This window comes from Dermacentor andersoni, chromosome 10 (genome assembly GCF_023375885.2).
Source record: "Dermacentor andersoni chromosome 10, qqDerAnde1_hic_scaffold, whole genome shotgun sequence".
Taxonomy (NCBI): Eukaryota; Metazoa; Arthropoda; class Arachnida; order Ixodida; family Ixodidae; genus Dermacentor; species Dermacentor andersoni.
The window spans coordinates 135,388,891-135,413,425 of NC_092823.1; the positions used below are offsets into that span (position 1 = coordinate 135,388,891).

The 24,535-nt window shown below is 42.9% G+C and overlaps 1 protein-coding gene and 1 pseudogene across 2 annotated transcripts; both read left to right on the top strand.

The window, feature by feature from the left end:
• The first annotated feature begins 194 nt into the window (after nucleotides 1-194).
• On the top strand, nucleotides 195-23,594 carry LOC126545162 (protein YIPF4-like). 2 transcript variants are annotated; one of them, XM_050192927.3, is made up of 6 exons: nucleotides 197-813; nucleotides 5,343-5,511; nucleotides 6,383-6,554; nucleotides 8,474-8,551; nucleotides 10,037-10,150; nucleotides 22,656-23,594. In XM_050192927.3, the coding sequence occupies exons 1-6, from the start codon at nucleotides 561-563 to the stop codon at nucleotides 22,791-22,793; spliced, it is 924 nt and encodes a 307-aa protein (XP_050048884.1). In that variant the 5' UTR covers nucleotides 197-560; the 3' UTR covers nucleotides 22,794-23,594. The 2 variants fall into 2 exon arrangements, with proteins under 2 accessions (XP_054934249.1, XP_050048884.1); XM_055078274.2 differs by lacking the exon at nucleotides 8,474-8,551 and having other exon boundaries at nucleotides 195-813.
• On the top strand, nucleotides 13,290-22,741 carry LOC140213762 (tigger transposable element-derived protein 4-like; annotated as a pseudogene).
• Nucleotides 23,595-24,535: the final 941 nt, after the last annotated feature.

Sequence of the window (24,535 nt, forward strand, 5' to 3'; positions counted from 1 at the left end):
GACGACACCAACGTCATAGAGATACTTTCAGCGGCGTTTATTTCCTACAATCAATAAAGTAAGCGTTTTAACCTGTGAATTTAATTGTCAAATTGTGAATGTAGTCAAAGTGTATTTGAAAACGATAAAGTGTGTTTGCTTTAATTAGGCTAAAATTGACGGCGAACGGGTGTTATATAACTGCGCCTGGCAACTCAAACATTTGCAGTTTTGTTTTTGTTGTGCGTGAGGCGGTGTGTCTGTGTATTAAGACGTCGTTTATTTACTACCGTGCAAGTTCACCGTGGCCATGGACCTCTCAAGTTGGTTCTTTATTCTATGGTGACGACGTGGACCTACATAAGCAAATGCTAACGATGGCGTCGTAATACAGCCGCTGCTCACAAGTTGCGTCGGAAAAACACCAAAGTCGCCTCGTGGCAGTACGTGTCGACGCAACATGAATGAGCCACGATTGCGATGATCTTTCTGTAAGCTCCCGCCGTGTTAGGAGCGCCACTGCAGGGGCTGACAGCACGATTTGGCAAAACTGTTTAGTTTAAATACTTCTTACGTTGGCGATGAGCATGATGGATATTCCCGTTCACGGCAGCAACAGCGACAACGGACAGAGCTCGGACTCGAGTTCTACGGGCTCTGGCAGCTACGTCAAAATCTCCATGGACACTGACGAACCAAACGGCTATGACGCTGACTCGCCCATCGTCCAAGCAGCCGCCGCAGCTACGGCGACAGCTGCTGTACCGACCATTTCGTCGCAGGCACCGGCCAAGCCTCTGGAGGAGTTCGTCTTCATGTCGACCTCGAGTCCTGGTACGGCAGTTTGTGCAGAAGCCCTTGTCAGTAGTGCGGTGTAACCGTGGATCGTGCAGAGTATCCTTCCGTTAATACGTTGGAAATCGTTCTTTGTCTTCCGGAGGCTGACAAGGCCCTATATGCAAACAATTCGAATACCAACAGAGCAGACGAAACACCTTGGGCCACACGAACTCACACTAGACGACAGAAGGTCTGCGCGCTTTGGGCCGTGACGTCACTTTCGAAAGGCTCAGTGCCCATACTGTTTCAGGCGGCAAGCACCACTACGCACATCTTTTTTTTAATGCGACAGCGTTAAGGAGCTCATGTCGCAGAAAAGCCGGTGTCGTCGGCGTCGGCGGCGTTGGCCGTGAGCGATAAATCCCAGCAGGCACTTCATGAATAAAAAACAACTTGCAAGATGGGCTGGGTGGGAATCGAACCAGGGTCTCCAGAGTGTGAGACGGAGACGTTACCACTGAGCCACGAGTTCGATGCTTCAAAGCGGTACAAAAGCGCCTCTAGTGAACGCGGTGTTGCCTTAGAAACTAGCTGTTTCTAAGGCTCAGGCGTGCGTCGCTTGCTCAGGCGCACATTTCGTTGTCGCGCCGAACGCTGCGTTGCTCGACGCTCACCGCGTCCGATGCGGGGCGCATAGTCGCTGCGCCGTAGCGCGTCTTACACCCCTTGGCGGGTCGACGGGAACGCTGTCGCGTTCCACTCTTGAAGGCAAAGCTTAAGCGTCCTCAAATTTTTTTTTTTTTTTCTACAGCGCGATTTTTCAATGCGGTCTTCGTTGGTCATATCCTCATAACTTCTCACCTGAAAGCACCACCTTTTTGACAACTGTAGGCGAGGCGTAACGGCCAATGATTCGCAAAGCTAGTGCATTGGGCTATGAAAAACAGTCCTAACATAAAAGGTGTGTTGTGAATCCAAGCCCTGATGTCATGATGCCGTAAACTTGTCAATTCTATTAGTTTTCACTGTCATACAACCACAATTAATGAGGTTAAACATAATAGGGCTGTCCGTAACTTAAAGAGTAGTCAGAAAGGACATGTGAAATTGAAATGCCGCGTAAGCATCCTCATCATCATGAATATTTTGGCTTACAAATGACATTAACGAGCATCAAGGACAAACAAGGAAAATATAAAACAATCATAAGGGGCACTAGCAAGTGAAGGTTCATTTCTTGATTGTGCAAAATAAATGCTAGTTAATGCGCAATAGGCCAAAGACACACACCAGCACAAGTGTATGAAGGAAAAGCAAGAAACTATGACATGTTAATCCCAGATCCTGATAGGAAGCACACACTTCCGTGATAACTTAGAGCATGCTGGTACAAGATTCTCCCGCAACATAAACTTTAAATTGTTAGCATGCCTTGTGATTTTGGTGCCTTCCTGTTTATCCGTCGTGTTCTCTGGAACTGTTTGCAAACCATGTCAAACTAATTGGTACAACATTATGTTTTTACTAATGTCTTTCAATCAGTGGCACTCATTTTATCAATGACAGCGACGGATTGATTAAGTGGAATCAAATTGCAAGCCATGGTAGGCAGATGTAAATGCTAGTTGCTGTGAGGCCAGCATATCATTTTTCGTGTTAGTTTTGAATAAATACAGCTTGAAATTAGTATCTATAGATCGAAGTATTTTTAGCTGCACTTAAAATATAAATACTGCTGCCTAATGCCTTTATGTCTCCACTTTATGTCCCACCTTTATTATTATCAGCATGTTTGAGGCTACCTTTATAATTGTCAATTTCTGGTAATTCGATGGTTTACTAGGTCATTGTGCTTCAAGGTGGTTCTTGCTGAGAGCTCTCATGGAAATATTTTTGCAGACTATGACGTTTGAAAATTGCAGAGTGTGGTAGTGTCTTCTTGGATCATCTAAAACCATGTCAAAATTGCTGACATGTAAAAATCTGACTATGGAAAAGTGTGTTCATTCGGCCAACTTATAGGGGCTGTGCAATGCTTTTTATGAAAAGTGTGAAATTTGTCAGGTATTAAAGGGAATCTTCTTACGAGCCTTTTCCAACAAAAAATTTTGGGAAGAGCTTTGTCTTAAAAGCCAACTGCAACAAAACTTTTGAACTGTGTTAAAAGCCTAGTTGCAACCTCAGTACAAAATTTTACATTTGAAATACCAGTGAATGTGCCAATAAACTTGCAAGAAATATAGCTTAGCAAAAGTTGCCATTACCACTTGTCAGAAAGGATACAGAACCAAGAATGTTAAGAATGAGCGTAGCTCCTTGACATGACCTCCGAGATTACGTGGTACCTTTGGTGTGCTGAAAACCTTGAAGACAATGTGCTAGGATTTGCATGATATTCATTGACCATCAGGTGTATATGAGGTGCTGCCCAAAAGTTCCGAGAATTCAGTCGCAAAAAAAATGTGTTCACCATAATGCCTAATCAGCACTGTCTCTTTCAAAGTAGTCCCTTTGAGCATGTATACACCGTTCCCAGCGTTTCTGCCACAATTCTATGCATTCGTGGAACTCTCCAGGCAACAGTGTGTTGAGGACCGCCTGTGATTCCGACTGGATCTCTTCAACAGTGTGAAACCGCCATCCTTTCAGCCTCGACTTCAACTTTGGGAGCACGAAAAAGTTACAAGGGGTGAGGTCAGATGAATAGGGTGGGTGCGTAAGTACTGTGATTTGTTTGGAAGCCAGGAACTGTCAAACAAGTGATGTGTGAGCAGGCGCATTGTAGTGATGAAGAAGCCAGTTTTTCTTCCACTTCTCTGGACATTTGCGACGAACACTCTTTCCTAAACGCCTAAAAACGTCGCAGTAAAGGTCGCTATTCACGGTTTGTCCAAGAGGTACAAATTCCCTGTGGACAACTTCATGTAGGTAAAAAAAACGTTGAGCACGGACTTCCCATTGCCGTGAACTTGACGTGCCTTTTTCAGCCACAGGGAATTTGGTGGCTTCCATTGCAACGACTGCTGTTTGGTTTCAGGATCGTAGGCATAAATACATGTCTCGTCCCTGGTTATTACACTGGAGAGGAATATGAGATTGTCTCTGACTTGTTGTGTCAGTTCCACACAGACAGAAACACTGTGCAGCTTCTGCTTGTCACTGAGCAGTCTTGGCACAAATTTTGCAGCAATACTTCTCATGTTCAAAACATCTGACAAAATTCGCTGAACTGTGCCGTGCGATTGTCCTGCAATGTTGCAGACATCATATATAGTTAGCCTGCGATTTCCAAGGATATCCTTATGAACTTCTGCTATTGTTTCCGGGGTTGTGCTCGTTGACGAACATCCAGAATGTTCATTGTTGTCAACACACATTCGACCCTCTTTGAAGCATTTATGCCATAAAAACATCCTACTTTCGCTCATGGCGTCGACCCCAGAAGCGTCCTCTAGCATACGATGAGTTTATGCCGCAGTTTTTCCAAGTTTAAAGCAAAACTTGATGCAAATCCTTTGCTCCTTGAAGTCTGCCATATTGGTTGCTAAGGGATGCGCCAGATCAGTGAAACATTGCATAGCAACACAGCACTTCGCAAAATAATATTCTTAGATGCGAGTTTTTCAGCACACTGATCCGCAAGTTATACTTATAGCCACATCTAGCGGTGGGAATGTGTACCACGCTCAGTTTGCCCATGCTTTTAGAATTCCCGGAACTTTTGGGTAGCACCTTGTACTTGACTTTCTGAGGTTCTTCTAAAAGGCTCTTAATAAGAAACTTAGACAAGTACCAGCCCTGAAGCTTTGCCATGATTGCTTCGATAGTGTGTAGTACTCATTGATAACCAATTCAGCCAAAGTGAAATCTTGTTGTAGTCGTCCTTTAACAAAGTAATTGGCAAGCAAATGCTGTTGCTATTTATTCTATCTCCTATCCTTTTTGTCTTCAATACTGTTTTCAAGGCTCGTAAAACGACGCTCGCCATGCTCTGGCCATCAGTGTGCCAAGCTTATGTAAGTGGCATGACTGGCAGATAATGGGCCGCGACTCTTCCTTCCATTAGAGTACACTCTACTTCCATCCACCTCATAGGCAATAATATTGGCATTGCAGTATTGTTCTCTACCACTAGGTGGCCCCGCCACCCAGTCAGTGATTAGATTTTGTCCTTTTACTGAGCGCACTGTGTAGTTATGAACTTTCATGAAACTGGACGGTTTCCATTATGTGTACTCTTACATAAAAGTAAAGAAATTAATTTTAGGGTTCTGAAAAACTGGAGAAAGGACAAGCAACTATTCAGGTAAAATTGTAGGCTCCCAGCTGTATGCAAAGGTCATATTTTAAGGAGGTGAAAAAGCAGGCAAGTTAGTGATCATTCATAATTAACAACAGCGCAGCAAAGGCGATGCATCACTTGGCATTGACATCTTGCTCGCCTTCATTTTCACTATGCTGTTAGTTATAACCATAAGTTGTATTCTCTGCTTTTCATATAAAAGTGCTGAGGAGCCATTTTGTAGCTCTCTCTGTGTCCATATATTATTATGATGTAGAGGTTTCTTATCGCTTGATAACAGACTACAGCCGCCTGACCGGCACGATGGACCCTTGGTCCTCCCCGCACAATGGCAAAGGAGACACCTCGTTTGCGTCTTCCATGCCCGGCTCATCGTTCCTGCATCAAAAAGGCCTTGGCTGGTTGCTTGAGGTGGATGATGCAGATGATGATGACAAAGCACCTCTCCTGTGAGTATCTGAGCTTGCAACCTCTTGTTGTATTGTCCCGCACTTATTATACAGAACCGGGTCAGTCTACTTCTTTAGTTGCTTTCAAATTTGCAATGCAATTGTATACCCCCCCCCCCCCCCTCACAACTGCAAAAGATTTTCTAAGCAGCCAATGTGTCCGCGTCAAATTGAAATGTACATTGGAGTGCACTGTGCAGCACATCCTGAACGTCTCCTTCCCAACCACACTATGCAGGCTTTTGAAACACTTGACATAATTCCACTGCCACAGCTTTATAAACACGCGTTGATTAGGCAGTATAAATCGGGTATCAAAGCAGGCAATTAGTTTTTTTTTTTTTAAGCTTTGGCTAACCTACAGTGCAAACAACCATAACACACAGCCTAGCAGTGACTGGTATTCAGCAAAAATTTGCACTGTATGTGGTTGACAGAGACTATCACTTAATTTGCCATATCTGTTAAATCTAATGCATAGTTACGAAAAAAAAATGTTGCTTCTCTCGCATTGCTCACCGAGTCTGACAATCAAATCTGCTTCTATAACTTCTCTTCTCTGTCTGATTAATTGATTGACAGACAGACTTACTGAGAAATTTGTGAGCACCCTTTCTTAATGTTCTTCTTTTCAAGAAAAAGCTATTTTTATGCACAGTGTGGACTTTGTTCTTTATGCAGTGCACACTCTGATAAATAAAAGAACCAGAAGTGAGTGCTTTGCATGTTTCTGGTTCTATGTTAAGTCTCTTGTTTTACACGCTGCTATTAGATGATCATGAATAACCAACTAGCCCTAATATCCACTTGCTGAGGAGAAGTAGACATCAGTTGAAGTTTGTACCATTATAAAGTGATGCCTTCCTTGCAGGGAGGAGCTGGACATTGACCTGAAAGACATCTACTACAAAGTGTGCTGCGTGTTACTGCCTTTTCCTTTTATGGGCTACAAGCGGCAGCTGGTCAGGGACAGCCCTGACTTCTGGGGACCCCTTCTGGTCGTCATTCTCTTCTCCCTTGTCTCCATCTATGGCCAGTTCTCAGTGAGCAGTCTCAGTCAGTCAGTCGTTTATTCACACTATATAAACAAATGGATGGACATGTGAGTGTATGGGAGGTCCCATAGCATAAGCTTCTTGTTACTGAATACAAAATCTTGGTACAAGATTAGGGTGCAGCTGTGCGATATACTATATCAGGTAAAGTTACAATGAGAGGAATACATAAAAAATACCAGTGAGAGGAATAGTGTACAAGTAATCAAGTAGCCAAGCGTGCAAGTGTAATAGTGAGCACAGCATAGAGCAAAGATACAACTTTGGCTATAAAATCTATAAGGTATTAGCACATAGGAAAAATGCTCTTGTCTAAACAGTGATTATGACAATGATTGCTTAATACCTAATGGGATCCTTTTGCAGAACTCGGTCACTGAAAAGGTCATGAAATGTTTGCCATAGTTAGTATGTACAGATGGTAAAAGAAAGTTATTGTCGCCAGAAAACCTGTTTGAGCTGGAATTGGCAATACTTGTAATACTAAACGGGTTTCATACCTAAGATGGCCTTTTTATGAGACCCATAGCCAGAGGCTAATTAGGGGCCTAAAATTATGATACATAAAAGCAGGTAATAGAAACAAGAAATGTAGGCCTTACCTCTCATTCATTGCATAGCTACATTCAAAATTATATGAAAGTTTTTAAGAAATGCGAATAGATGAAAGGGAAAAATAGTGATCCACCTGAAAGTAGCTCAAAGATACAAAGAAAACCCGTACCTTTATGTGCTTTGTCAGGCAGGTGACAATTTTAAAAAAGGAACAATGTTAAAAAATAGCAAGGAATACACATGACAAAGAATTCACATGAAAATAAATTTAAAAAAAAAGAATTGTACATAAGTACAGATGCACTTTTGTGCAAAATAATAAATACACGTCAGACTAATAGTACACACAAAGAATATAGTTAATATCGGAGGTAATGTGTTTGAATGTAATTAATAGAAGTGTGTGTGTGTGTGTGTGTGTGTGTGTGTGTGTGTGTGTTCGTGTGTGTGTGTTACAACTCTACGAAGAGTTGTAACACTTCATAAGGATAGCTTGCAAGATTGCTCCAGTAATACTCTGACAGACAGTGGTGTGAGCTTTTCTTATCGTAATCTTGTAATCGGGGGGCTTTTCATTCATACGCTCATTTGGTGAGGTCACATGTTGCTGAGAATTTTTGTCTTTTCTGGTCCTCTTCGCATGCTTTTTGTGAACTGTTGGTTCCCTGACATTTGTTTGTACAGGACAGTACTTGTACATAGCTCGGTGCCATGCATCAGCAATATCATAATACCTTGAATGCTCCTGCTTATGCGTAGTAAAACAGGCTTCATTGTGTGATATTTAATAGTGTCTATGCTAATGGTAGTTTGTGAAGACTGCTAAATTGCCTTTTGCATACAGCATAGCACCATTAGTAGGACTCCACCCAGATGCTTGGGTGCATTGGCTTCTGTAATGATTGCATTGTGATCCTGGGCTTTCATAATTGTTGCGTTGTGTCATATTATCTAGGAAAGAATTGGGCAGAAACCATCTGATGATAATTTTCAAAGTCACTTGATAGCTTCCCAGCAGACTTCTTGCAATATACTGATGGCGACATTTATCGGTTAAATCTATTGGTTAATGCTGTGAGGCTGTGGGTGTTTTGACATTGTATTGTGTCCAGGATCGCCCCACATTACGAAGCACATTAAACACCTCTGAGGACAAGCATCATGAACTGGTATCGTGATTGACCCGCCAAGGGCGTCCTCTTTCATTATTGTCTTCAGGATCGGCCCAATTTACTTGGCCAGACAGCCATCCACGCTAGAAAAACCAACGAAAGCTTTGCTTTAATATCTTGTTGCAGCTTAGAATAGAAGCACCATTAGGTGCCCCTACTCACTGCTATTATCATTTGCAGGTGGTCTCATGGATTGTCACCATGTGGATCTTTGGATCACTAGTCATTTTTCTTCTGGCCCGAGTTCTGGGTGGAGAGGTGAGATGTGTCACCTGATGTCATGTTGCATCTGGGAAGTGTATGATTGTGAACTTCACATAAAATGAAAAGTGTCAGCTTTTCTAAAGTCTAAAAATTCGGACTCACAATTTTACAAATGTTACGTCAAGCTTTACAAAAAAAATATTCTGTTCGCGACAAAACTTGTAAAGATGTTAAAGAATAAGGCTACACAATATTACAACAACTTCATACATAAAAAAATTGTAATAGTACCTGTGCTGCCCTGTTGCCGCAGCACAAGGCATCATATACAAGAGGAGTACTTTGTTCAAGCAAGCTCATTCAAGCAAGTTCCTGAAACAGGCAAAATTGGCTACAGCAAAGTCGCTGGAAAAGTCTCTAATCTAAAGCTCCCGGTTCGTCTTCAGTCTTTGCTTTCCAAGCTTGCTGCCGCTTGCACGCTGTGTCTAAAGTTACATGTAATCCTGAAAAAAATGTATGTATTCCACAAGCGCATGCTAGACCAAAGTTTTAAAAATTTTGTGCTATCCGCCCTTGCCCCTTTTCATGCCCACAGGATTTTAAAAAACTTTAATGTTCACAGGTTGGCAGGTAGTGTTAAAACTTTATTAAAGCCTAATCAAGAGACTCTCAGTGTTCAACTATAAATATTTTGCTAGCTGCTGTGACTCTAGGTGCTTAGCTGTGCTCTGCAATTGGAATTGTGTAGCACCTTTGTACTTTGCCTGTTCAGAGGTACACTGCGCTATTTTTTAAACAAACATTCACAACCTATAGGCAATGCCGCCATGAACATGCTAACCAAATACTATTCCGTTGCATGCAGCGGGGACCATGGTCTCACACAAAAGATCACTCCTTCTATTAGTATGCACCGTCTATGACATCATAAACCACTAGCCATTAAGTGATAGTTCAGGACTTTCATGGTTATATAGCGCTCAGTTTTACACAGACGCTTATATACAAGGAGATATGTACCAACTGTTTATACTGTTAAAGAACGCGCTTATATACAAGGAGATATGGCACCATATCTCCTTGTATATAAGCGCGTTCTTTAACAGTATTAAACAGTTGGTAGTTTGCGCTACGTCCGTCCACGTCCCATCCTTCACCTAATATTGTCTGTGTAAAACTGAGCACTATATAACCATGAACGAAGCGCCATATCTCCTTGTATATAAGCGCATTCTTTAACAGTATTAAACAGTTGGTAGTTTGCGCTATGTCCGTCCACGTCCCGTCTTTCACTTAATATCGTCTGTGTAAAACTGAGCGCTATATAGCCATGAACGTTCACCAACTAGCCCCTTTCATTGCTTTACTAAATAGTTCAGGACAATGGGAAAGCTTACACATGTTTTGCACACCCATCCAATCTTCTAGCAAATGAGGATGTGGCAGTTGTTAAAGCGTCCTGCCCTTCCTGCTTTCAACTGTAGCCAATTTTGTGATTACAACAAGCTCAAGCTTTTCGCACATTTCTTCTCTTTCCAGGTGAGCTACTCTCAGTGCCTCGGAGTGATTGGCTACTCTGTCCTGCCCCTTGTAGTCACTGCGACCACTTTGCCTCTGGTCAGACCTTTCTACTACGTGGAATTGACATTCAAGGTGATTAGCTGGCACCGTCTGCGAGTCTTGTTTAAGTGTACATCTTCATTGCACGCTGCTTGTCTTTCTTGAGTGGGAGTCGTGGTTCCTACTCAACTAGCATATTTCTGACATTGGGATGAGAGGAATTGTGGGTATTGTTACGAATTGCTTTTAACTCTTTCCCTACCATGGGAAAAATACGTGTTTTTTGTAGGTTATGCCAAATCTTTTTTTCTGAACAAACTGCTGTACTGAATATTTGATGTAATACATAAACAAAAGCCAGAATGAATGCACTTTTCACACATAAAAGTTTTGTTAACAAGATATATGTCATAAAAAAAGATATAAATTGCCAGAATCAAGATTGTGGGATAAGATTTAACAAAGTTTGTTAAGACACACCTGTATCTACTAAGGAAAATATGTAACAAAAATTATGAGATATACGAAATGTATTACCGTCTAATAGGCACTATCTGTGAAAAAAAATTAAACTTTTTTGTTGAAGAGGTATTCCGCAACAAAAATTTAACTGCAAGCACTAGAGTTGGGTGTGCCGGGCTGCAGCCACCAATGTTCCGGGCTGCTTTGCGTCGTCGTCGCTCTCAGTCTAAGTCCGATGAAAAGGCAGCAACCTCGGACTAGCTGCTGCTCGGTACATCAATAACATGAGCCGCAGACGCAGCGAAATCACAAAATCTGCAATCTTTCGAAGCGCACGCGCTGCTTCCGGAGGCAGCCTTTCTTGCTTCCCACTTTGACGATCGCGAAACTTCGGAGCGGATTAAAAGATTACCACAACTTGGGACAAAATCTAACTGCTTATAAACGAAAAGTATAGTTCTCCTTCACATCAAATGGCCAAGTTTGTCCATGAACGGTGCGGATGCTCTCAAAAACAGCATTTCCAGCATTCCATAGCGGGCGGCCATTTTTGCTTTCTACTTGACTGCGAAACTTCAAAGCACATTCAAAAATCACGATTGTGCGGGGCAAAAGAAAGCTGCTTAGTAAATGAAAATATAGTTCTCCACCTTCACGTCTGATAGTGCAGTGTGTCCATGAGCGGCTCGGAAAGTCTCAAAAGCGGCGTTTCAAGCTATCGTTAGCGGGCTAAAGACGCACAATGGACGCCGTACGGAAAGAGTTAAAGGAACCCTAAATCAGTTTAGACATGCATAGCATTTCCTCAACGGTCTATATTAATTATTTTCTGGTAATGGGTCAATTATTGAAAGGCAAAAATGAAGGTCAAGGTTATTTTCTTATTTTTGGCCAAAAGCTTGCCACTAGTATCTCAGTGTGGCGTCACGGATTTCAGAGTATCTTTTCACATATGAGCTGGTGTAGCTCAGTAAATATTCTTGAAACTTACCAAAGTTCAGTCTTTGGCTCTTTTAGATGTACTCCGTCTTTAATAATTAAAAATTAGCCAGGCCTGAGAAGATGCTGTCCGCACCCATGATGCCACAGCGAGCTGGTGTGGGAACTTCAACCCTTTTTTTGTTTTAGAGCGCAGTTCTTAGATGCCCGTTCCTGCGGCGAGCGTCGGCGTAACTGAGCAAACGAGCACAGTGAATCATGAAAAAGTGAACATGCAGCACAGCTGGGGGTGAAAGACACGAGATGAAAAGCGAAGGAGGACGGCATGGTGAAAGCATCAGAAGAAAAGTGTAGTGCGGCAATGATGGCTACAAGATAGCACCAGAGTAGCGCATGTCGTCTGGGAGCTCTGTCTGCGGTGGCTGCTGCGAATTGCGCCCACGCACATCATCCACGTGTTGCCTCTCGCAATCTCCAGATTAACGAATCAGTCGTGCCGTACTTTGCTCCATTTGCAACGTGCTGCACAAGATAGCTTGTCCTTGCCAGCCAATATATCGCGAAATGAAAATGCGTTTAGAGCTGTGCTCAAATTTTGCATGAGGGAGTATCATGATTGTCAGTGAAACTTTTGCATTTTTTCTGGCTTATCCATACAGTAGCCAACCAATTTTTCGAACATCATGAATATTCCGGACTTCATAAGTGCACCATTAGGGTTCCCATAGAGCTAATTCATTTTTGCGACCGAATTTCCGGACAAAGTTTGCCGCGACGAACCAGCACTATGAGTCAGGGAGGACGCCATTTTGAATCTTGAGCTGCCTGACTAGCTTCGGATTGGTATAGTAATTTGATTAGATTCGCTTCCCTGTATTTCTTTATTTCTTTTTTTCTCTCTCTCTATTTTTTCCCCCTTGATATTGTAACAGTTTGTATGCTGCCTGTCACGCTCTGCCAGTCAAGGCCAATGTGGCTTTGGCAGGCCTGATGAATGTATTAGGTTTTATAAAATAATAAAAGTGTTTATTATTATTATTATTATCATCAAGTATAGGAGGCGTCCAAATACACGCAGCAACCGTAGCGCCTGTTGTAAGAAATGCCGATCTTAAGGCCATGCTTTTGCCTGTAGCCTGCGGTGGAAGCGATTTTGAGAGCCGGAACCGGTCAGGCGCGGCCAGTTTTGGACACCACCTATGAACACCAGGTGATGCCTACGATAACCACCATCATCATCAGTTTTGCCTCGGTGTCATAGGTTGTGTTGGGCATGTTTTTGTCCAGCAGTGATCCGCCAGCTTTTATTCAGTAGAGTGCAGTTGGAATCATCGCCTGCTATCACTAGCATCCGCACAACATATCATCTCTATTTCGGTGTGTTGCGGCCGTTCATTCAGCACAATGCCGACGTGTCTTCGACGCCATGGCCCCTGCTCTTCACCCGCCTCCACCGAATGTGTCGAAGAAGCATGAAAAATATTCGACTATGACGCTGGACAAGAAGGCCACCATCATCAGGCTTATCGAGCAAGGACGGACCCAAGTCGACGTCACGCAGGAGTTTAATTTCTCGAAACAGACCTCGTCTGATTACGTGAAAAACAAAGAAAAGTATTGTCTGCAGTCGACCAGTTGCACTGCAAAACTAAAAAAAAATGACTGGAAAGGACAACATCCGAAGCTTGAAGAGGCCCTGCAGCTGGGGTTGGAAGGAACCCTAGCAAAGAACCTCCCAGTTTCGGCGAACATGCTCAAGCAGAAAGCCGAGATGCTCGCTTTAAAAATGGGCATTCAGGACTTCAAATTCACCGATGGGTGGATCCGTGGGCTTAAAGGGACACTAAAGGTTAATATTAAGTCAACGTGGACTGTTGAAATACCATCCCAGAAACCTCGAAACACTTGTTTCGTGCGAAGAAGAGACTTATTTTAAGAGAAAATGCATTCTGAAGCGTCCGCGTAGCTCTAGCGCAGTTCAAATCACCCGCCCCCCGATCGAGGAGTATTTACGTCATGGTCTTGTAGTGACGTTGCGCCGTCGGTGAGCAAAACGGCTCCCGCAGACAGCGCTGCCGCTTTTCTGCGCAAAACGAAAACGCGCGGCCAGAAACAGAGCCAAGACAGAGCCGACACCAGCGAGAAAGCGGAACTATGGTGGCTAGCGGAAGGGAAAGCGCGCGACGATAAGCGTGTTCTTTATTTTATGACGCCAACTTCGACGCTCGTTGCAATAGACGACCCTGACAACGACACATTGGCTCGCGATGCTGGGGTCGTTGGCTCACGATTTAAGCACTGATGAACGTGACCTGCTGCTGAGGGCTCGCGCTGCCGGCGTCGTTGCGTACTACTACGCCGGCGGCCTGCTTTGAAAGGGACTCCACGCGACTTCACCAAGTCGGCATTGAACTCGTAATCCTCTGGACGAAAGCGCAGCGAGCACACTATGTGATTCTTCGGCTTTTTGCCAGCGCGCTGTGGCAGAGGTATGGCACTTGACCATTTCGAACGGAGAGGTTCACTCGTTGGCACACAGTGATAAGTAACGTTGAATTCGCCGCTGCAACTGCCCTTGGCCAAGTTCCGCGGACCGTTCGCACATCCCTCGACATCACATGGACGTGGCATTCTCACTGCCAAATGCAAGTTTCGCGAGCCAGCAGGACCACCGCAGCACGACGCGATAAAGAAACAACTGAAACTCCAAAGCGCGCGCAGAGTCGAGCGAAAACGAAACCTTTTGATCACCCGTACTACTCAAGGGTAACGTGAAAATGTTATTATATTTTCTTAGAATCGAATAGAAGTAGGCAAGTAGCATTTTCTTCCGTCTTATAATCTAATGAAATGATCTTTTTATTACGAGTTTTTGAGTACTAGCGACATAAATTATGAGGAGTGCTTTCGTCATCGGGCTAGTACCGGAATGTCGCTGGGGGGTCTCAAATCGTGTCATGCATTTACCTCAATTTCTCGGTTACTAAAGCTCTATTCGCGATAATATTGACGCCTTAGACGTTCTAGAGCATTGCTTTATCACTTTAACTTGACTTTCTGGTAACCTTTAGTGTCCCTTTAAGAAAAGGCATAGAGTCTCTTTCAAGAAAGTTTGTGGGGAGAGTGGTGCCTTGGATCAATCTGCTGTCACGAATTACCAGACGAGTAAGCTGAAGAGTGTGCTACTAGAGTATGCTCCTGCAGACATCTTTAATTGTGACCAGACAGGCCTATTCTTCAAAATGCTGCCAGACCATTCACCTTCCTTTACTGATGAGGCCTGCGCTGGTGGGAAGCATAGTAAGGAGAGGGTAACTGTTATGGTCAGCGCAAACGCAGTTGGCACTGAGAAACTGCCCCTTCTAGTGACAGGGAAGGCAAAAAATCCGCGTTGCTTTAAGGGTGCGAAGAACCTGCCTGTGTGGTACAGCAGCAATACAAAAGCCTGAATTACACAAAGCTTGTTCGAAGATTACGTCTGCCGTCTGGACCGGATGTTTGAGCGCCAGAAGAGGCAAGTGGTAATAGTTGTAGACAACTGCGGGGCGCATGGCGCCATAAACAACCTTTAATCTATTCGTCTTGAATTCTTGCCACCAAATACCAGTGTGCTTCAGCAGATGGACTAAGGGGTCATTAAAAACCTCACGGTGTACTACCGGGCCCATTTACTTGGCCGTACACTCATGTAGTTTGACTACAGGAAGACATACTCCATTAACCTGTTCTAGGTACTCGGCATTCTAGCGGATGTCTGAAAGGCTGTTCAGCATTTGACGATTGCAAATTGTTTTGGGCATGCTGGATTTTGCAACTCTGAAGAGCCCATGACCGAAGAGGCAAAGGGCACTGCTGAACACATCGACACCGGCGAGCAGCTGATTGCCGACTTGCACAGCAGTGGGATGGACCTTCCCACTGCTGTTACTTTTCACGAGTTTGCCGCGATCGTCAACAACATAGAGTTGTGCACAAAGCTTACGAATGACGAGATTGTGCGCCAGGGGACCGCACTGCCGCAAAGCGACTCTGACGACAACATCTCTGGCCGCCTGCAACCATCAACGCAAGACATCGCCACTCTAATATTGTCAATTGTCTAGTGTGTATGACGAGAACATGACGCTTGCACATATGCAAACAGACGTCGTTACAAAAAGCAGGAATTTAAAACAAGGGGCTATCCGCGACTTTTTCAGTTCAAGTTAGCTGGAATAAAGTTCGGTTTTGTGACTCGCGGATTTTTCGGGCTGTTCTTTTGTTCGGACTATTTTTCAGTCTCCTCCAGGTCCGGAAAATTGGTTGGCTACTGTATCTGCCAACCCGCCCAAATTTTTCGTAATGTGTATGAATGAATTCTGGGGTTTTACAGCCCAAAACCACGATTTCATAATGAGCCACACTGTAGTGGGGGATTCCGGATTAATTTTGACCACCAGGGGATCTTTAACATGCCATGAATGCACGGGACACAGGATTCTATAATGTGCACAAATTTGGGCTCATTCTATGATTTTAGAAACATTGCATCCCCTGGCTAACTGAAATTTTACAAAAATTCAGTTAGCAAAAAAATTTCAGCCATTGGTCTCCAAAGATATTTTTTGAAATCTTCTGATAAATATAGAACACCAGAGGGATAGTTCCTTCGAGCAAGCTTATTCAGGCGCACTCCTACTGCAGCCAAATTAGTTGTGACATTTGCAGCAAAGGTCACTGTTAGTCTCGCCTGCTGCAGTGGCTTAGCTGCAGTGGTGTTGCAGGATCAAATCCTGGCCCCCCTCGGCCGCATTTTGATGGGAGCGAAATGCAAAAACACCCGTGTTCTGTGCATCGGGGGCACATTAAAGATCCCCCGGTGGTCAAAATTAATCTGGAGTCCCCTACTACGGTGTACCTTATAGTATAGTTCTGGCTAAAAAGAAATCCAGAATTCAATTTAATTTGCTGTTAGCCTCAAAACAATGCCCTGCTTGTCTGTCTGCTCCTACACAAGCAGCAACAAACTTGTTGCTGCTTGTGTGGTGCATCTAGAGGTAAGTCATCATGAATAAAGTGTATATCTATCCCACAAAAGCTGTGTGCTCTCGCAAACTAAGGAAAAAAAATTATAATATATGCCCCCTCGCCCCCTTCTCTCTCTATCTTGCCGGTGGCATTACGTTTGCAAGACTTTATGTTTATTCGATTCAAAAAACCTGCGTGGCGCCACACACAAAAAGGTGCTGTTATGGTGTGCCAGGCTGCACCCACTCACTGCAAGGTTCAAAGGTGCACTGCATTGCGGTGGCACCTTTCCTTGCATACCATTAATCGAGCACCGGGGTGTAGGATGCACCTCAGGGAATCGAAGGCCTAGGTGCAGTGCTCTGTTAATAGGTGCAGAGAAACTTGGCTGAATCGAATAAACCTTTTTTATAAACCTTCAAGTACATAGGTTGGTAGGAATGCCAGTCGGGCCTCCTCTAGCAGTAGTAAGGGGACTATTTCTGCTATTGTAGGTGGGTAACTTATGACACAGCTCAAGTTGCTTCTTGGTCTTCATGTGCCAGTGCTGTGGGAACTTGTACATCCTTTTGGTGTAAAAGGGTGATGTTCCTTAAGAAACGTTGAAGAATGGGCTTTATATGAAAAGCTACAGAGAAATACCATATTTACTCGAATCTAACGCGCACGTCTTTTCCAATAAAACAGTCCTAAAATTGTGTGCGCGTTAGAATCGAGTACGACCCTAAATCTGCGTTACCATATCTCCATGGGCATTTCAAAATGGCCGCCTCGTACGCGCTTCAAGCCTAGCTGCCGTAGCTTTCTCCATGTGCTGCAGTACAGGTGCTTAGGCAATGCTTCCTTTGGCTTAGGTTAGTGCACCATCCGTCTTCCCGGTCTTCCCCGTTTTTTGCATTTGCTCTATCAGCATGGAAGTGCCGGCTGCAAAGACATGCCGAGTTCATCACGATGCCGCAATTAAAAGGAAAGTGATCACGTTTGCGGAGATGGACGGAAGTCTGGCCGCATCACAGGCATTCGCAGTTTCCAGAACTTGCGTGCGGGACTGGCGCAAACGGGAGAGGCATTCTACACCGGCGGCTGCTACATACCGCGTGGCCGCGCGGCCCCTATCTTGAAAGTGATCTGCGACGGAGACAAGAGTCTATGCATCTAGGCGCACCGTGCTGTGTTCTCGTTGCTTAGTTCGCATTGAAGCAAGAGGCTGCACAAAGGGGAATTCCTTCGCTCCTGCTACCGGGCTTTCTCGCTCCAGCATTTTGATAAAGGGTTCTGCGGTCATTGAGTGAGACGTGTTCATGTGCACTCGTGCACGCTTGACACCATGCTTGTTAATTTAGCTAGTAACAAATGTCTAAAAGCTTATACAGCCGATAAAACTACTATCCTCACTTTTCGTATAGCCGTCTACTAATTTTCTATCGTAATCGATGCTTTGCCTTTCGTGCGAAACTGCGACTTTTTTATTTATCGCAACTTTAGTGCATTGGGAGCAAATATTTGTTTTTTCCAAATGAGAGAAAGTTGTATTTTTGTATGAAAGAATGAGGTGTGCGGTGCTCTAAAGGACTTTTCTTTTTTTAGGTCGCAACAAACGGGTTACAATCGAGAGCTTTCTCTCTTATTTTTTTGCGAAAAACGGGTGTGCGTTACAATTGAGGGCACGTTAGAATCAAGTAAATACATGGTATGTGGAAGGCATCCAAGGCTTAGCAAAAGGCATGGTACGACATTGTTGCACACGGTCTAGCAAGCAGTAGTGGCCAGGCATTTTTCCCATGCTGACTTTCAGCAATTACAGCAGATACACAGCGCATTGTGCAAATGTTGCACATTATGAAGCTATTAATATCTGCAGGGACACAAAAATCAGCGTTAAGACAACTGAGAACATCTTAATTAATCTGCCCAATATTCAGAACTTGTTTAGGGTTGTCTTAACAGCATCAGTCATTTTAGTTCTTTATTTGCGTTCAGTTTATGGCAGAACTGATATTAAATAAATGCAGGTGCTATAGCTGACAGATTTTTCAGAGCCCGATTTCTCAGATCTGCTTGATTATTCAGAAGAATACCCGCAGCACTTCCACTTCGCAAAACAACTTTATGAGAGCAGCTGAAATTTTGGCTGCCCTTGCAAGAATATTTCATGAATATTTTCATTTGTCTGTAGTGCAGTTCATTCTGGCTGTGAATATGTAGAGCGGAGTGCCTGTTCACAGAGTTTCTATAGAACATAGTCTGCAAATGCTTTTTCATAGAAAACCCGCCGTGGTTGCTCAGTGGCGATGGTGTTAGGCTGCTGAGCACGAGGTCACGGGATTGAATCCTGGCCATGGCGGCCGCATTTCGATGGAGGCGAAATGCGAAAACACCCGTGTACTTAGATTTAGGTGCAAGTTAAAGAACCCCAGGTGGTCGAAATTTCTGGAGTCCTCCACTACGGCGTGCCTCATAATCCGAAAGTGGTTTTGGCACATAAAACCCCATAATTTAATTTTTTTTTCATAGAAAGTCAACATCTAGAGTAATGAAACATTTTTAGTTTCTTTTCACCAAATTTTACAATTTTTTTGGCTTTGACTGCAGCATTTCTCACATTTATTGTTGGCAGATCTGTATTGAACAAGTTAATTTAGCCAAGGATAGTAAGTTCTTATGAAAGCTGTAGAGTCCCACGTACACAAGAACTTCATGGGCCACACATTTATGACTCCTGAGGCTTTTTTCCACAATCCACTTTTGGATAGTATCAGTCATTATTTTAAAGGCAGGATCAAAAGAAATGTGCACAAGGGAGATGCAAACGCTCGACTCTGTCTGCACATCTTCCAGCAAAGGTAGCACAAGTTTGACAATCGAGAACACACATGTTCACTTTAAGGAGAATACAGTAGAAGTTCAAGCAAGTGTATCTTTGATTGACAAATTAGTGTTGCTTTTACTAGAACATGCAGAGGTAAGGTTGAATCTTTCCTTTACTTTTTTTTTTCTACCACGGTGCAGCATTTTAGTTAAAGGAGCCCTGAACCACCCCTCGGGCTTGGTGAAAAAACAGTCTGCAGGTAGCATACGCTGCTATGAACGCCTCAGCCAAATTTTTCAGTCATTCGCGGCACGTGGAGCTCCCAAGAGGAGCACAAAGTCACCTTCATCTCAAACATTTGTCTTTTCAACAAAAGCCTGCTCCTCACTCTTTTCGGGCTGCTTTATTTCATAATATAGCAGATTCCCATACGCGGCTGCTATTGGCCAATAGCTGAAATTAATCAAGGGTGTTTGGATCAGTGCACTTTTTCCTACTGTTACTGTGTGTGTACTATGATTCAGTTTAATAAACAGGCTGAAGTGAGCGAAAATCTGCTTTTGAATTTTCATAATAGTTACCTACTTCCAGAAGAAGCCTACAATTGTGTGCTCACACTCTGCCACAGCCGACTGCGTAGGAATTAAACTTTGGCCACCCTGCTCATTGGTGTTGTAGCTGTCGGGTCTCGGTAATTGCGACTGGCTTTGAACACTCAACTAGCCTCAACCACATGAAACTTAAGGTCAGAGCACATGAACGCTTGCCAGCACGTGCTCACTCCTGGCCGCTCCTGGTTAGGTGCCTTGGCAGACTTCGTTTCGTATTGAGCTATTGGCAGTGCTTCAAAATGCGCAAGTTGTATCCGTTGGTCAAGCTGGTGCAGGGCAAAGCTGGTCTGCACCACGTAGCATGGTTGGACTGGGGCGCATGAGTGCGAGCGCGCATTCGAGCCCTGTCGTGCACAAAGCAAACGCTGTACATACGCACTACATTCACATGTAGCTGCAGTCTGCAATGTAGTGTGGATACGGCAGCAGCCACGGGATGCTACAGTGAATCCATTGGCTGAGTGCACTGTGGCTCACTGAACTCACAACTGCATTTGGCACATCGGAGACGCCAAAATTGGAAGTAGTGACATCTATGTGAACATCCAAAATCAAATTTGAACTGTGTACCACAGTGATGTTCAGTAGGTGGAGCGTAGTGGATACGTCCTGCTCCTTCGTAGCCTTCACAGTGCAAGGCATTGAAGAAAGAATGGGAGCACCGCAACAGGGATTATACTCAACCTTTGATTGCCAATAACTTTACTTCTGCTGAATGTGTTAAAGTACTTTTTGTGGCGAAGTATTTCTCATATAGTCTATTTTACTTCAAATGCATTTCTCGACTTCGATAAAAATGGTTCAGGGCCCCTTTAACAATCACAATTTTCTTTCTTTTCTTGTGATTATTTTTTGCCAAATTATTACTGTTATCCAGTTATTACTTGGTGCAAGACGTGCCTGCTGTATTTGAAATGTCATTAGTGTTGTTGCCAATTCTATAGCAAAAGAAGGACTGACTGTTGTAGTTGGTGTTGTATTCTGAGTATGGTAAGTTAGCAAAATGTAGTAGACAGACACAAACCAAACAAATCCTTGTCCATTTTTTGCTTGTGTCTGTCAGTGAATTTGTGCTAAGTTACCATAGTGAATACTGATACGTGTGCAATATGTTCACACTTGAGCAGACTAATATGTCAAAAGTTAGAACCAGTTACAGTAAATATTTAGCCAATTACCAGGTACCTTTGTTAAATGGCCTACATAACTTTATTGGTGACATTGTGGCAGGTTCAGATGATTATTTTGTTATAGCAAACACCGAATTTGTTTGAATGAAACTATATTGTGAATGGGCAGTTTTGTTTTGTTTTCTTTCTTGTGTTACAATTGCATGTTGTAACAGAGTGCACTTTGAGTGTATTCTTCTTGGGTTGTGCACATGTTTGTATCTACTAGCTCTGCACCGCGACACTTACTGTTATTTCAGGATGAGGTTTTAGGATTTGTGTGCTGCACACAACCCACATGTTATGGTGAACATTTTTCAGCATAAAAATTTGAGGGAGAAGACAGTAGTGTAGCACTCAAGTAGACTTTACTTTCGCAAATGCAGTACATGGTATACCAGTTGTTTCTGTGCAGACTTTAAGTAATCTTTAAACATCACCTGTGTCGGATGGCACAATTCTAGTCCTTGAGCTGGTCTACTTGGAGAGGCGGACATTATTGAACATAAATTGAAATGCATAATCTACTAATTAACAAATATGTACTAATTATGTATTTAACTAGTTACCTTATGTCGCATATTGCAATTAGCAAATTGTGGTTCATGAGACTGCAAGGCATATTCGCTTGGAAAAGATTCCTGTGGATGACATCATTTTTGAAATATGCACCATCAGACTAGCTGTAAAAATGCACTGTCATTCCACTTTTTTAATAAAATGCCTTTTTATGCATTGAAGCACGAAAGTAACTGGACCGCCAATGTATTTCATCACAAAGTTGAAGAATTAATATATTGAAACTGGTGTCATGCTGTGAATTCGTTCCAATTGGATCTACCTTGAGGACTCCCAAGCTACAACTTGTAACTTGCAGTATGTACTGTAAAGGAATTAGTTAACAGTTTAATTAGTGAATTGTCCGTAAGTCAATTATGCATTTCTGTTTCTCCTTCAAATATTATCTGCCAGTTTGGGCAATCCAGCTCAAGGATTATCATTGTGCTATCTGCCCAAGATGATTTTAAGAATTAAGTTCTTCGCAGCAACACCCAGTATATACGGTACATTAGACATAAGAACAACTATCACAATAGATAGGAACATGGAGAATTTTTAACTCTTAGGGCTGAAATTTCTTTGTTTCTATTTCAAGGGGTTCTCGTAGATGTTCCTGTTTTCTTATGTTCCTGTTTGAAGAAGAAATTTCACCTTTTTTTCAAGCTGAAGGAGGTGGAACTCTTTCATGTTCCTGTTTAACACGATATCGCAGTTGCAGTTATGTGGTGACTACATATGTGAGATAGTTATTTTTATGTCTGATTTGTTGTGCATCTATCGTGTGCATGAAAAAGTAGTCTGCTTTGAAGTTGAGCACTCGCGAGCGTTGCATTCTCTACTTGTCGCTCGTTTTTTCATGCTGCAACACATTCACCATATAAAACCAACACGACTACCGAGCCATTATGAAACTGGACATTGCATTGTACAAGCAGAAGCGTCTGTCAGTCTGTATGGTCTTTAGCTTCTGCTTCTATTTTGTGTGCAGACAGGAGAATTGATTGAGTCTAGTTCTCACCTTTCTCTCTCTCTCTCCTCAGCTGCTTGGCGTTCTGTGGGCAACGTACAGTGCTGGCTCACTGCTCTGTGTACAGGAACTGCAGAACAAGAGGCCACTGCTCTTGTATCCTGTGTTTCTACTTTATGTTTATTTTTTCTCACTTTATTCCGGTGTTTGACCTGGCCATCAGCTGTGGTGCATCTGCTTCCTGATTGTGCATTGAAACAGGATTGTGTGCTATTTTGTAGCCCAGACATGTGGTTCACTGCGTGTAAATACCTCCTGGAGAGCTGCGCTTTTTATTTTCTTTTTTTAAGCTTTGTGTTTGCGCTAATATAATAGTGGGAGCCAAGTTTATGATATCTCAGATGAAAATAATAAATTGTTATGGGTACAACTTGACCTAGTATCACATATATCTACTGCAGTTGAACCTCAATATGCACACAGACATAACTCATTATTGGATATAACAATGTAAATAAAAATTTTTCACTGGTATCAGCATGTAATGAATATAGAATATAGCAAATGTACTATCATATTGAATGTTCCTTCGTTATAATGAGGTTCAATTGTACAGCCATAGGCTTGGAAAGATGAAAATGACTGCACAAATACTTGTACAGTTAATGCCTGTGAGCTGTTTGCCCAGTACAGTAAAACCTTATTAATTTGAATTTCATGGGACCAGAAGAATTATCTCGCTTATCCGAATGTTGGATTATGAAATGGACAGAGAAAACAGTCAGCAGATGTTTGTTGCATTTGTGTAGTGAAAAAATCTGTGTTACTCCCATTTGAATTTTGCTTGACATCTGTGTGCTGAAATGTCTTCTACAGCTCGCTCAGATGCTTCAGTGTTTATGGCCTTCCTAATGAGAGAGCCTGCATAGGTTGTAACTGGTAAAGATTGGTGATGGCCTTGCAATGTCTTTATTCAAATAAGTGTGCTTTATATAAAACAGCCAAGCAAGTCTCTTGATTGTCTTGTCACCAGTGAGCCAGCCTGCAATATAATCGTCAGTCATCGTCAGTCATGGTGGTGATCACCAAGCATGTTCAGCATCTGCGCACCTGTTGCTCTTAAAGCACCTTCGTTCTATTTGTGGACAGTTTAATGGAGACTCTCACACTGTGATCACCTGCATTATTCCCTTAAAAATTATAAGAAAGGTCTTGCACTTACTGCTGCTTTGCTTTTGCTCAAATAAAGATTGCATTTATGGTCCAGTAAATGTAAGTTGCATTTTATGGTCCGGATCATTCTATGTAACTCTTAGCGCTGTTACTTGCCTGGTTTGTCAAAAAGAGAAATGTAAATTTGCCTTTGTCTGCGCTCGTGATGTTTGCATCACCCTCCTTCCCCCTCTCTTACATTAGTAATGGATGCCGATCTCAAAGGCTATGTTTTGTCATACAGCAGATGGTGGGAGTGACCAGGTGACATCATACCCGCTATGTTTAGGTCACCACTTAAAGCTGAGGAACTTCGACAAAGGCAAAATGAAAGTTGTACTCATAATTCTCACAATTTGAACATACTAACGCCTTTTGTTGCTTGTACACCGCAATTGATAAATTCGCTGCCCAGTACTTATGATTTCTCGCCATTAAATGAGTCTTTAGTATATGCGAGAGCTTTTCTAATATGTAAGCTGCTTTACCTGTGTTATTTTTTTATTTGCTTCTAGTATTTATTCTTCTCATGATGTAGTATTTGCTTGTGTTTACCTTTTGCACATTTTACTCTTGTCTCTACTTTTTGCCACTCATGCAATAATCCTAATAGCGCTGTAGTGTGTATAAATACAGTCAAGCTTCAGTTCAGTGAACAAGCACAAATCAGTGGGTATGACGAAGCAAATCTAAAATATTCGTCGCTGAAATTGGTATGTAACAAATATATGATTATGATGA

What these genes read in the sequence shown, in the direction of transcription:
- LOC126545162 (XM_050192927.3), top strand. Translation starts at nt 561, where the DNA reads ATGAGCATGATGGATATTCCCGTTCACGGCAGCAACAGCGACAACGGA. An exon ending in CATGTCGACCTCGAGTCCTG is followed by an intron (nt 814 to 5,342) that starts GTACGGCAGTTT and finishes GCTTGATAACAG; the next exon opens with ACTACAGCCGCCTGACCGGC. An exon ending in GATGACAAAGCACCTCTCCT is followed by an intron (nt 5,512 to 6,382) that starts GTGAGTATCTGA and finishes CCTTCCTTGCAG; the next exon opens with GGAGGAGCTGGACATTGACC.